Source organism: Crocodylus porosus, unplaced genomic scaffold (assembly GCF_001723895.1).
Source record: "Crocodylus porosus isolate Cpor-Errol unplaced genomic scaffold, CroPor_comp1, whole genome shotgun sequence".
In the NCBI taxonomy this organism is placed as follows: Eukaryota; Metazoa; Chordata; order Crocodylia; family Crocodylidae; genus Crocodylus; species Crocodylus porosus.
The window spans coordinates 62,279,172-62,293,517 of NW_017728948.1; the positions used below are offsets into that span (position 1 = coordinate 62,279,172).

The window sequence follows — 14,346 nt, forward strand, 5'->3', positions numbered from 1 at the left end:
TTTAAAGAGTGGGAGCTGGAGCCGGGCAGAGCAGCCATGAGGGGTGGGGGTGCTGGGGGGAGCAGGCAGGGGATAGGGCTTGGCAGGGGTCCCCCCCATGGTCCCCTCCCCTGTCCTCCAGTCCCCCTTCCTCCAGTCCCTCCTCCCGTGCCACTTACTTACCAGCATGGAGTCCAGGCCCAGCTACCTGCAGCAGCGAGCGGGGACTGCCCAAATCTCCGAAGCTCTCCGAATCTTTCCAAATTGATTTGGACACCTTCGAATCCATTTGGATATGTTAATTGGTCTTCTGATTCGATTTGGATTCAGAGATTCAGCCACCGAATCTGGCCAAATCTTCTCCTGATCGAATTGGAACCCAAAGCTTTGCACAGCCCTAATAACCAATATATCAAGACTTATAGATCAGAATGGGAAAATATAATATCTAATCTATAACTATTCTATTCCACATTTATATCATGAACTATTCATTTCTTATATTGTTTAACCTAATTTCCAATTAAATATTGAAACACCTTAATGTTAAAGTTGAGGGTTGCATGGATTAGAATCCCAGATAAAATGAAAAACAAAAAATAAAATATCACTGCATCACACACTTCACATTTTTTGATATTTGTTGTGACCAAAGCCACGTTTATACACAGTACTTGACCATAAAAGATGTAGACCTAATATTATTAGAAACAGACATTTAGCATTTCCTGACATTTTAGTGCAACTCACATATTACATTTGTCTTCTGCAGTTGCCTCTAAACAAAAAAAAAAAAAAAGGTAGAATACAGCTAATGTTCAAATTTTAAATTTGGAGCATAACTGCTGGCTTTAACACCCAAAAATTCTGTGGCAGAAAGGCAGTCTAAATTCTAGAACAGTAGGAGTCAACAAAGTAGCCCTCCCCCCCTCCAAGTACTGCTCTTATTCTCTTCCCCTTTCTTACTTTCTACTCCCTTCCCTGTGCTCCCTGCTGCTGCTTCCTGCCCTTTCAGCCTTTGTGCTGCATGTCCCCTCCCCAATATGCTGTGTGCCACAGGTTGGCCACCCCAGTCTAGAAGGAGACTGCACGAGTTGCAGCTGCCACCACAGAAAATAAAACCAAATGTTGGCTCTTGTCTTGCCCAATATTTAAGCTGTATCTAACATACTTCAAAAAAGAGCGGGTCAGCCCTCTCATTTAATTTCCATTATGATTGAATATTCTAATATTATAAAAGCTTTAGTCTGTAATGCTTTATTCGCACTCTGATTGGTTGCCTGAAACAATCAGAGTGTGAGCGTTCGGACAGGAACTGGCGACCACACCACCTGAGGCAACAGCGGTGACTGGAGTGGGGGGATGAGGCCTAGGTTCTGGCTCAAAGCGGTTATGGCAGGGGGAGGGAAGAGCAGATGCGAGCATGGCCCCAATCCTAGCCCTGGCACAACCCAAAGTGACAGAGGAGAGGGGGAAGTGGGGGGGCAGACTGGTTCTTGCAGCAGTTGGTGGTGTGGGGAGCAGCCCTCGCCTGGCCTAAGCGGTGGAGGGGGGGTGGGGACCAGCTCTGGCCCCGGCCCCAGTCCCAGGCCAAAGCAGCAGGAGAAGGAGGAGGGGAGCAGACCTGGACCCAGCCCAAAGCGGCACAGGGGAGCCGGGGAGCATCCTGGTCCCCAGCTGGGGTGGGGGGCAGATGCAGGCCTCTGTCCCTACCTGCTGTTCTTGACAGCTAGTTTACTAGTCTATTTATAACTATCACTGTATAAACTCAGTTTCACTCAGTTTGAATTGACAACAGTTAAAAGATGACAATTTGGGGGGGGATAATAGTGCAGGCTGAGTCTGCTTCTTTCTCAGGAATAGGAGTAATGGTACCTTCTCCTGAAACTGTCTAAATACTCTCAAAACTGTACAGTTGGTCCAATAAAAGATATTACCCCCCAAAATCCTTACCTTTCACATATTTTCTGGATCATCGTGGATGCGGCATCATAGACATGACATGGTTACAGATGGTCTTGCTTTGAGTGGAGGATTGGACTAAACCAGTGGTTCTCAACCTTTTTTCTACCAGGACCCATTTGTAAACATCAATGGCCAGTCTTGACCCAGTGCCCCTCACCCCCCTGGGGCAGAGGGTGGGTGTGTAGGATGGGTTGGGGGGCTATGTGTGGGGCATGGGGAGCCCCAAGCAGCCCCTTGCAGGCTGCAGCTCTGCCAGCCTCCAAGGGAAAATTCATGTGGGAAACTCCAGTTTCCCACATTTTTCTCCTTTAAAGGAGAATCCATTTTTCAAGTTGGACCCATTTTTAAAGTTTGTTTGGAACTCTTCCATATATTCTTGCGACCCTCCTTTGGGTCATGACCCACAGGTTGAGAAACGCTGGACTAGATGACTTCCTGAGGGTCCCTTCCAGCCCTATTTTTCTATGATCAACCCAACACAATCACAACAATTAGATAGTGATTATAGTTAAAATGTTCCAGGTGTGTTGTGTTTTTATAAAAACTTATGGTTAGTTAGGTAACTAGCACAAATAAATGAACTTGTAAATCTAAATTCTAACTTTGTTAAAAAATGCTAAGTGTAACAAACCACCATGGACAGTTTTTAATGGATTACAAAATACTTTTGAGTACTTGAAATACTTTAAATGGTTAATGAGCCTTGATTAACAGTTTTTTCCAAGGCAGTTTTAAAATTTAACTTTCAAGATTGTGTGCCTTTATCAAACTTTTGTCTGTAGAAAAAAATAATAAACTAAATATATGGTCTCATTATGGAAAAATAATCTATTGAAACTGACTCCTAAACTACAAAGCTCAGGCTGGCTGCAGGCCATAAACATCTGTGGAGCATTTGACTCTTTCATGAATTTATTTAAATTGCTTCCTTGAAAAATATCCAGGCAGTAGGTGTGAAGGCTATTAGAGTTTCATATACATCTAAATGCTGAGTGCATGATGCACAATGAGAATAAATAAATTCTAGGCTTTCAATAATGATGTTGGCAATGTTGGAGATGGCTGGGAAAGATTACCATTGAAAAAAAATCAAAAGCATTCAAAATACAAACAATTTTGGATTATTCTGTTTTAGACTTGAATAGAAAAGATTATTCATGGAAAATAAGAACAAATGTGTGAACTACTCACTTGCTTTTATGAAAAATACTATGTACAACTTTAGTCACTCAGTCATTGCTGTGGCTATCTGTTTTTCCAATAAATGGAGGTAATAGTTAAGGTAGTTTAAAGCTAATTGTAGCAATTTTCCTATTGCTTTCTAGTAGCAAACTGTTGAATCTAGCTTTATGTAAAATGTGTATATATATATTTTGCACCAGTGTCAATTTACGACTGAAGGATAGAATACAACTCATTGATCGCATTTTGCTTGCAGCCACCAAAATGGTTTACAGACAGAAACAGAAGGTTAATTTATTTTAAGAGATTTAGCTTTTAATGCAGGTGTGTGTATGAGCAGGAATATAGCTATTTAAATACAACTAGAATACAATTGTGAGAGAAGAGAAAAGCCACATAAGGAAATAAAGGATAGTATACAAGCTGACGATACCAAAGGAAAATAATCATTTTAAGTTATAGATTACAAGACTTGATTTCATTTTCACCTGTGATGTTACTAGGATTTTATGCTCTCAATATGCTATTCTGTTGCTCTCCAAGTATAGTTGTCACTGATTCCAGTGCAGCATGTGTTCATGGGACAGTGATCCAAGATGGCCATTTTTATACCATTTATATAAACTCAATTGATGTTCTTTGGATTGAGATTGTGTTGCTTCAGACTTCAACTTTCTGGTTGATCAGCATCAAGCATTTCTATAGTATACTCTTGTAATCTTCCTCTTTCCCCTCACGCTATAACCTTAATATGTTTTTAAAGCAATTTTATAATATTTTTGTACAGAAGTAATCTATAGCCTAGTGGCTGTTTTATATAGTTGTTTTTACTGTATTACAGTTTAAAATAATGTGATAAAATTGTTTATTTGTAATATACTTACACATAAGCTCAAGTTTCCTGCACTGTCCTCTAAATTCATGCTGATTTTTGCATCCAAGTTTTGTGTGTGTGAAAGTAAAGACATGAACAATTTTGCACTAAGAACCTGAATATGAAAGCCTGGCAAAAAAAAATTTGGTCCATTTTTGTATTTTTATTTATTTTTACATGTCTGCTACCTATGAGTATTCCTGTTATGAAAGTAGGGTTGCCTTTCTGACACAGAATAGCTATAATGAATTAGAGCTGCATCTTGCAACTTACGGTTTTATTTACAAAGCTTTGTTAATTGGGCCAAAATAAATTTTGGATCTTAAATTTTTCAAATCAGTTGTGCAAACCTAAATCATAGTTTCATAGATTCTAGGGTCGGAAGGGACCTGAGCAGATCATCTAGTCCGACCCCCTGCCATGGCAGGAAAGAATCCTGGGGTCAAATGACCCCAGCAATGTGTTCATCTAACCTCCTCTTAAAGACCCCCAGGGTAGGGGCCAGCACCACTTCTCTTGGAAGTTGGTTCCAGACCCTAGCCACCCTGACTGTGAAGTAGCGCCTCCTGATATCTAGCCTAAACCTACCCTCTGCCAGCTTGTGACCGTTATTCCTGGTCACTCCTGGCGGTGCTCGGGGGAACAGTGACTCCCCCAATGCCTGCTGATCCCCCCTGACTAGTTTATAACAGGCCACAAGATCCCCCCTCAGCCTTCTCTTTTGGAGGCTGAAAGGTTCAGGTCCTGCAGCCTGTCCTCATAGGGCCCCCTGATCATACGAGTGGCCCTCCTCTGGACCCTCTCCATGCTGTCGACATCCCTCTTGAAGTGCGGTGCCCAGAACTGGACGCAGTACTCCAACTGCGGCCTGACCAGTGCCGCATAGAGGGGGAGGATCACCTCCTTGGACCTGCTTGAGATGCATCTGTGGATGCATGACAAGGTGCGGTTGGCCTTCCTTACTGCCTCTCCACACTGCCGGCCCATGTTCATCTTGGAGTCAATGATGACCCCCAGATCCCTTTCCGCCTCCATGCTGATAAGAGGGGAGTTCCCCAACCTATAGGTATGGTGCCGGCTGTTCCTCCCCAGGTGCATCACCTTGCACTTGTCTGTGTTGAAACCCATCCTATTCTCGTCTGCCCACCCTTGTAACCTGCCTAGGTCTGACATGCAAGTATTTGCTCACTCTATTGGCCGCATCAGTTTAATTCGTAGTACTAGCATACAAGCTCACCAGTCTACATACAGAATGCAGAAATGAGAAATTAATTGGTTTAGTTATTAGTAATTTTGTACCCAGGCTTTAAGGAGTTTCACTGAAATATTTGTGCTCATAATTAACTTTAACACTGCAGTATATTATTTATGGATGACTACAAAGTTGTCTTTTGCTTTAGTAACACCTTAGTATTACAGCTTCTCCATCAGTGTCCTTTGGTAGTACCAGTGGAAGTTAAAGGCAGAAACGCTGATGATACAATCAGCATCCTGCTACTTGGGTTTGCCACTTTTAAGGTGATTGGACCATTCTGGCTCACCACAAAACTTGAGTCTCTCTTGGTGTTTTGCATGTATTTGAGGAGGTGTGGCAGAGCACCTTTGGGGGTACTCGCTACAGCCGCCTGAGCCCTGAGGGGTGCAAGGCCCCAAGAAGCAAGAGTGGGGGTCAGGCACAACTGGCCACCTGAGCCCTGTGGGGTGTAGTAGCCCAAGGAAAGGTAGTTGGGGCCAGGCATGGGTACAGCCACCTGAGCCCACCGGGGCTCTACATCTCCACCCCCTCACTGGGGCCATCTCCTTGCTGGGGCTACTCATCTCTGCCCCCCCCGCTGGGGCTCCACACCACCCCCTTCATTGGGGCCACAGGGCTTCCCTCCTCAGTGGGCTCAGGTGACTGTAGCTGTGCCTGGCCCCAACTACCTTTCCTCAGGGTCCTACACCCCACAGGGCTCAGGTGGCCGCAGCTGTGCCTGGCCTCAACTACCTCCAATGTTACTTGACCCACCCGAAGGTGAGGGCTAGGGTTAAGGTGCCCGTACCCACCTTTCACCAGGGTGGTAACTGGCCTAGCGTTTCCTGGGGGCTCCCACACCACTGAGAGCCCCACCAGGCCACCCACTTCCAGCAGGGTTTTATGTCTTGCTGAGGACCACAAGCCTCCAAGGCATCCCCTGCGGCTCCTGTCCTTACCTCCAGGATGTTATGGAGCCTTACAGCCAGGCAATGTTACTGCCTGGCCTACCAGCACCAAACTGCTCTGTCTATATAGGCAGCCAGGGATCTAAAATAACCACTGCAATCAAGCACCTGCTGGCTGCTTGGCTCCACTCTGAAAGTGACAGGCACCCACAGTGCCCTGCCACAGGATACTTGGGCCAGATACTCAAATCCACTTTGTAATTTTGCAGTGGTTAGGCAGTGCAAAGAGAATGGAATCCAGCATGTCTTTTTTGCTGGGATTTCCCTTCATAAGGTGGGGAATCCCTGGTAAGTGTAGAACAGGCATAGCCAACTCCTTTGTGACCATTCCTGTAATTCCTAAGACAAATATATTGCATTTTAATTTGATCAGGTTCTTGGGTTTTGTTTTCAGGAAGTGTAAGGGTGTACAACATGTTATATCATTAAGATAAATTATATATTTTGTCTAGGTACTTTGTCTTGGACCTAAATTATACAGTTGAGGGGAACTGGAAGAACTGAAATGAATCATGTATATTTACTTATATATTCCACCTGTATTGTTCTTGAACGATTCCCTAAGATAGACTAGCCCCTTGTTTAATTCTCTTATCACAAGAATGCATTGAGATAATTTCACTGAACTATTCACACTGATGCTTACTTTTGTTTTGCCATACTTGATCACAGTAAAGCTGGAACCCTTATATATTTAGCCAAGCCTCCTTCCTTTTGGTGTACATTAACATGTACTTTTTACACTCAATGAAATTGACACTTCTGTGGCCTAACAACCTAGCTTTTTAAAATCATCCTGAAGTTCACCCACAATTCTCTCTAATCTCAGTCATTTTTAATAATTAACAGATATGTATATATAACCTAGACTTTTGCTTGGTCAGATTAATTCCTAGGCATACTTGAAAAAAATAAACTAAGACTAAAACTAAAACCTGGCAGTACCACACATCCTGAGGCACTACTTTTAACCTCTGTCAATGTTGAAAATTAGTCATTTACTCTTGACTCTGCTCTCTATCTCTTAATCGGTTTCTAATCCATGACAGAAACTAAACTCCCCAGTTTCCTTAGCAACCCCTTGTGAGGGACTTTATCAAAGTGCTTTTGAAAGGCCAAATAATTTGGTTCTCCTCTATCTCATTGTTACCCTCAGAGAATTCTAATAGATTAGAGAGGTAGCATTTTCCTTTACCAAGCAATGCTAGTTTGTGCCTGTTATATCGGGCTGTCAAGTTGTTTTATAACCCTCTATGTAAATTTTTCAACTAATTTAATGAAATGGGGCTTGCTGGTCTATAATTGCCAAGATCACACTTACTGACTCATTAAAAAAATAACTATGATACTGGCATACTTTCCAGTTATACCATGCTTAATATTAACGATATATTGTGTGCTGTAGTTACCAGCTCATCTACTTGATTCTTTAATTCCTGCAGACCTTTAGGGTGGATACCATCTAGTTCAAGTGACTTATTTTTGATAAACTGTCCACGCAGCACCTCTTTGATAGTGCCTCCCTTTTATTTTGCTTGCCAACAGTAGTTTTCGTTATTGTTCTCAGTGACTAACACAGGAAAAATATAATTTAGCTGTGCAGAGATATTCTTCTCAATTGCTTTTTTTTATTTCCTGATAACCAAAGGCTAACTTGCAGCTTTTCAACTTCTGATATCTTTAGAGCATTTTGTTTATATCTAACTCCTTCAGACCCTATCTTAATCTCTTCACCCTGTTTCTGTATTACAATGTGTATATCATAGTTCCTTTCTGTTATCATTCTTCATATAATTTGATTATGCTACTTGGCTTAAATTCCAGTTTGAGTGATACCAGTTCAAGAGCTTTCCCTTTCCTGGGACCTCAACTTAATTTTCAAAGGATTAATAAAATCCTCCTCTGAGCACATACAACTGTCTTCCTCTGTTAGCTGTCCATGAAAATGGCCTTTCTGATAACAATTACTTCAACTAGAAGTGTAGGCAAAATCCAGGCCCTCAGCCAAATGCTACCAAGCATGCTTCATGCACCCACTCCAACTTTTGCATGCTCCAAAGCCAGAAATGCAGCAATGAGGCTGCTCTAGGGCATCTGGGGGTTTTTTGGGAGTTCTTGATTGCTTCTGAAGATAGGGGCTGAAGGAGTCAGATATTAATATTGTAATCAAGCATTCCCTTAACTAGCTTACAAAATAAAGTCTTCGAAGTGCTTGAGAGCAGAGCTCCAAGGGAAGTCTGTGGAACAGCTTTACCAATGCATTCCCAGGTTTGGAGTGTGCAAGTGGGTTTAAATGGACAGGGGTGCTCTCTACAATCCTGTCTGGGGTGTTCTGGCATTGCATTTTAGACATGCGTATGGTAACATTTGTAGAAAGGGTATCAGGGCACCTACCAAGGTTGTCAAAGTGAGTTTCAGACTATATTTAAACTTTCCATCATATATCTGAAAAGGCTTATCCTCCTTGTCACATCAGATTCTAGTCTGCTAATGTTCAGGTAGCCTCTGCTGCTTTTTTCCAGAGGTGGTGATTTGCTAATTGTGAGGGAGTGGGGCCTAGGAGCGGCCGTGAACTCCCTAGCGCCCCCTACCGTCACGTTTGGGTGGACTACGCACCCTTGAATCCTCGCCCGCCAAGACTTTGATCTTGAATAGTTAAATGGGAGGCTGCCTTTGCTCCCCTGTTGAACGGTATGCGTGTTCTTCCCCCTACTCCAAATGGGGCGCCTCCATGCGCCCCTCCCTTAAGGGGTATGCGTGCCTCCAAACCTCCCTTTTAGCACGCCCCAAGCCTCACAGCTGTTCCGTGGGACGTTGTACAGTCCCCTGCCCCTCAGGTGCTCTCTCCCTGGCACCCTGGGCTTGTCGCCTGCCTGGCGCCCTCTGGGCCGGGCTCCTACCCACCAGCCTGTTACCGGCGCCTCGGGCCTGTCTCTCCGCTGTCCGGCTCCTACCAGCGCCCCTTGGGCCTGGCTCGTCACCGCTGCCCCGTTACTGGCGCCTCTTGGGCCTGGCTCGTCGCCGCTGCGCCTCTCGCGCTTCGCCCCCTCTGGGGCCTATACCGCGCCTCTCGCGCTTCCCGCTCTTGGGGCTTAGGTGGCCGTAGCCATGCCTGGCCCCCTTGACCCTTTCTTGGGTCTTTGCCAAGAATCCCAGGTTGGGCTCAGGCGGCCGGAGCCTTACCTGGCCTCCCCGACCCTACTGGGTCTTTATCAATCAGTGCCCGCCCCACTGGGGCCTGGGCCGCGCCTCGCACGCCCGCCGCCCCACTCAGCGAGCGCCCTCCTGGCACTCTTTATCCTGTGCCCGCTGTGGCACTGTGCCCCTAATGGGCACCGGGAACCCCCAAGCTGCTGGGGAGCTCCCGTGAGGGCCCCTCACTCCCCTACAGCCTCACCCGGTCCTCCGGAATAACTGTAACACAACGCAAGCCACCTGGCTTCAACATAAACACAGAGCCTCCTGCTCATAACATAAACACTGAGCCCCCCCAGGGCCTCCAACCCTACCTCTCATCAAGGTGCTCTCCTCCCCGGCATCATCGCAGCCAGTCAGCACCACAATGCTGCCGCTACCAATTCAGGCCGCTCAGCTCAGCCACAGAGCTCCTGCTCCTGCGGCTGCCAGAAGGGAACTGCTAGTCAGGCTCCGGCCTGGGCTGTTTATAAAGGCCCGGCCCTGCCCCCTTCTGGCCACCTGACCCGCCTGGTTGCCCTGGCAACCGGCACCTGAGCTGCCCGGTTGATGGGCAGCTCAGTTCCTTTTGCTTCCAAGGCACAGGACACCTTGGTGCTCCTGTGACACTAATGCCTAAAATATGCAAGATTGATAGAGCTGTCTTCATACATGTACAACCTTCCCCACACACACACTCTTCTCATCCCTTATGTCCTCTCTATGGTAGTCAAGAATGGGCCAAAGAAATTGCTAGTCCAAAAGGATCTCATCTTCTATCCAAGGGTAAATACTTTCTTAAAATGGAATTGTGGAAATAACACATCGTTAAGAACTTCAGTTTTTGTAGAGTGTTACCCTGGTTTCCCACCATCCTGAGGATGTGTTGCCTCATGGATACTTCCAATAGGACCAAGCATGACTTACCTTTGAAGAAGCTGCTTTGCATTAACTGTGGCTCTTTGAGAATATTGCAGCCTATGGATCTTATGACTTGCCTTCCATCCCTGCTCTTTTGGGTTCCATGGCTAGCAAATGCTTAGAATTTTAAAGGGACTGGAGGAGAGGATTGTGGCTGCTTTACCCTCTCTTGTTTCATAAGAAGCACAAGGAAGAACTGCCTGACATTTTTCAAACACTTTTTCAAAAAATTCAAATCTTCTCACATGCAGTTACCCATACGAACATCATCATCTCAAAAGTATAGTTACAAAAGTGTAATTTAAACATCTGTTAATTATATAGTCTAAACACAAAAGTTTCCATTTATGAGACCTCTTTTTTTTTACTTTCAACTGCTTGGACGTATGCTTTCACAATATTTTTTTTAGAAAGATAATCTCCCTCCTTGCAAAAAGATTTCCACTTTATATTCTAGTGCCCAACATTGTTCTGTACTTGTCACTAATATTATCAGCATCATCTCTTTTTCTGTTGTGTCATTTCAGGTGTACATCAAAGTGATAGACACAAATAACCACAGGCCCCAGTTTTCCACCTCAAAATATGAAGTTGTTATATCTGAAGACACAGTGCCAGAGACAGAAATTTTGCAAGTTACTGCAACAGACAGGGATGAGAAGAATAAACTAATTTATACAATGCAGAGTAGCACTGATCCCATCAGCCTCAAGAAATTTCGCCTGGATCCTGGAACAGGCTCTCTCTATACTTCTGAAAAATTGGATCATGAGGCCATACACCAGCATATTCTCACAGTAATGGTAAGCAGTCATACCAATTACTTTACAGAAGATTGCATGTATCCCTTTTTTCTCACTACAGTTTAAAGCTGTTGTAACGTGTTGAGGCCCTAACCCTATAAAAATTTATGCTCACATTTAGCTGTGTACATTATGAGTAATTCATTTTCTTAAGCAATAGTGAGCAAGGCCTAAATTATTAACAGTTCTTTTGAATGTAATGAGCTCCTACAATTGTATTAGTAATGGGATTAAAGTAGTATGGTGTTAATTATTAGTAATGTGTTAATTGTTTTAGGTACGAGATCAAGATGTTCCTGTCAAGCGCAACTATGCTAGAATTGTCATTAATGTAACTGACACAAATGATCATACTCCGTGGTTCACCAGCTCTTCCTATGAAGGACGGGTGTATGAATCAGCAGCTGTTGGATCAGCAGTACTCCAAGTTACGGCATTAGACAAGGACAAAGGAAAAAATGCAGAGATTGTATACTCTATTGAATCAGGTATTTCCACAATCACAAGTCATCTGTTTAATTTAAAATGAACTGTCTGCCTTTGAGGTCTAAAATGTAGAAATATACAATGAAGTCATTGTAAAATCAGGGCATCTTGTCATAAAAAGTAGACATGTAAAATTAGGCCATTAAAAATCAGAGTCTAATGTATACGTTTCTGAAATATACGGGTATTTTATATCTTACATTCTTTCCAGGAGCTAGTGCCTGACAACCTCATAATAAAAATGTCTACGAAGCAACTAGGAATAAATATAAAACTAACTCATCCGGGGTTTGTTTGCCCTAATGGGGGGCAGGGAATGCAGAAAGTTGCTTTTTAAAAAGCTTCCATATTTTAATTAATGCAAAGTAAAAATTAATTGAAATGTATTCTATTATAAGCGTTATTTTGTATGCTAGTTAAGGAAAAGCTTGATTACAATATTCACATTGGGGCTGACTGTTTTTGTGTTTGGAAGGAAGGAAGGGAGCATGTGGATGCACGTGTAGGAAGGGAATGTGATGATGGCTTTAAGCCATCTCTGCTTCTTCATGCAAGAGTCCAAGCCTTCTGGTGGCTATAGCCAGGGAGTGACTTGTGCGGCACTGACATCATGCTTGTGGCAGCATAGTGCTATAATACCTGAGAATTTGCCAGTGTCAGAGGGCTATCCTTGTGTTAGCTAGTTAACTTAGGTTTGCAATGACTTTTGTGTGGTAGGCCCAACAGAAGTAACCACAGCAGTATGTAAGATGTAGTCAATCATTTTTAATGTCAGCGTATATTTTTTAATTATTTATTTTATTTACTTTCCATGATTGATTATGAAGTTGTATTGGAATTAGAGTTTTCATCCTGTAATCATCCACAAAGTAGTGAAAATATGAATGATGGTAGTGCAGACTTCCTTATTGTGCCTTGCTAAAATGTCTCAGCTCTTACACGGAGAGGTCGCTGATATGGCCATCCGTTTTCATGCTTATTCAGTCCTTGGTTACTCTCCTAAAATTGCCTATGAGAGCAACATTTGTAATCATGATGGATTTTAATGTGCAAGTTGGGAGGAAAATGTTTTCAATTTATGATAAATTCCATTAATTGTGTCTATTGTTCCCTGATGTATAAATATTCTCATTTTTCCAAAATACTGTATTAACACTCATGAAGTTTTGCTTTAGGTTTACCTAGATGAACAGTGCATTTTGTCCTGTAAAACCTAAAGCATTTCAAGAAAAGAATTTGAACACACACACACGCACACACGCTTCTGCTTTTTTCCAGATTTTTGTAGGGGTCAGTATTAAACTTTGCTTAGCCTTGCATTTATAGGCTTTTCAGTTGCTGGGAGTTTAAAGCATTAAGGTTGATGATCTAAGCATGTGGAATGAACATTCCTTAAATGCTTGTAATGGCTGATGAGATTTGTAATGAGATATACTAAGAATGCCACTGTGTTTAGAGCCTTAGCTAAAAAAAAAAATACTATCAACAGCCTACTCATATGCATAACTCAGAAGTATTTAATAAAATATTTCTGTAATGAGAAAAAGCTTTAGTAATATTAGTTATATTTTCTTTCCTCTGCAATTACACTTTTATGAAAGCAAAGATACTGTTAGATTCTTCTCTCATTTCCTGTACATGCTGAAAATTGTGGACTCCAAAACCATTTACAATTTCTCTTGTCTTATAAAATGGCTTGTTCAGAACCATTTATTTTTAACTAATATGTATGAAATGACAGCTGCTAAGATTCAAAAGGCAGTAGTTATACCATGGAGCATAACCTCTGCATATTAATTAATAGCTATCTAAGGGGAAAATGTTTGCTTTAGTACACTAAGGAATCGTTAATTCAGCAGTAATGATTTAAAGGATATTTGCATTAATAACTAATTGAGATGCACAAGTAACATATTAAAAGCACTGGCCTTCTCCAAAATACTGTAATTATTTTAGTTTCTAAAATCTAGCTATAATTACACAAATTTTAGTTGTGGAATACAGTTCTTTTTTTGTATTTAATGGACACTAGATCGGCTAAAATGTGAACCCAAAAGGAGGAATGAGTTAAAGAAGTTTCATCGTTTCTAGGGTCGGAAGGGACCTGAGCAGATCATCAAGTCTGACCCCCTGCCATGGCAGGAAAGATTACTGGGGTCAAATGACCCCAGCAAGGTGTACATCTAGCCTCCTCTTAAAGACCCCCAAGGTAGGGGCCAGTACCACTTCTCTTGGAAGTTGGTTCCAGATCCTAGCCATCCTGACAATGAAGTAGCACCTCCTGATATCTAGCCTAAATCTACCCTCTGCCAGCTTGTGACCGTTATTCCTGGTCACTCCTGGTAGTACTCAGGGGAACAGGGACTTCCCCAGTGCCTGCTGGTCCCCTCTGACTAGTTTGTAACAGGCCACTAGATCTCCCCTCAGCCTTCTCTTCTGGAGGCTGAACAGGTTCAGGTCCCGTAGCCTCTCCTCATAAGGCCTGCCCTGTGGCCCCCTGATCATGCGAGTGGCCCTCCTCTGGACCCTCTCTATGTTGTCCACACCCCTCTTGAAGTGCAGCGCCCAGAACTGGACGCAGTACTCCAGCTGTGGCCTGACCAGTGCCACATAGAGGGGGAGGATCACCTCCTAGGACCTGGTTGAGATGCATCTGTGGATGCATGACAAGGTGTGGTTGGCCTTCCTGACTGCCTCCCCACACTGCCGGCCCATGTTCATCTTGGAGTCAATGATGACTCCAAGATCCTTTTCTGCCTC

At 43.3% G+C, this 14,346-nt stretch overlaps 1 protein-coding gene across 7 annotated transcripts in view; it reads left to right on the plus strand.

The window, feature by feature from the left end:
- Window positions 1–14,346, plus strand: part of FAT1 (FAT atypical cadherin 1) — a 164,239-nt gene that overhangs the window by 105,033 nt on the left and 44,860 nt on the right. For all 7 annotated transcript variants that reach the window (XR_002104264.1, XR_002104265.1, XR_002104266.1 and 4 more), the window contains exons 8-9: window positions 10,825–11,100; window positions 11,378–11,588. Coding sequence is in view for 4 of the 7 variants with exons in the window: in XM_019552750.1 (XP_019408295.1) it covers window positions 10,825–11,100; window positions 11,378–11,588 (487 nt within the window). In the remaining 3 variants the exon portion in view is untranslated. The remainder of the gene's footprint in view (window positions 1–10,824; window positions 11,101–11,377; window positions 11,589–14,346) is intronic.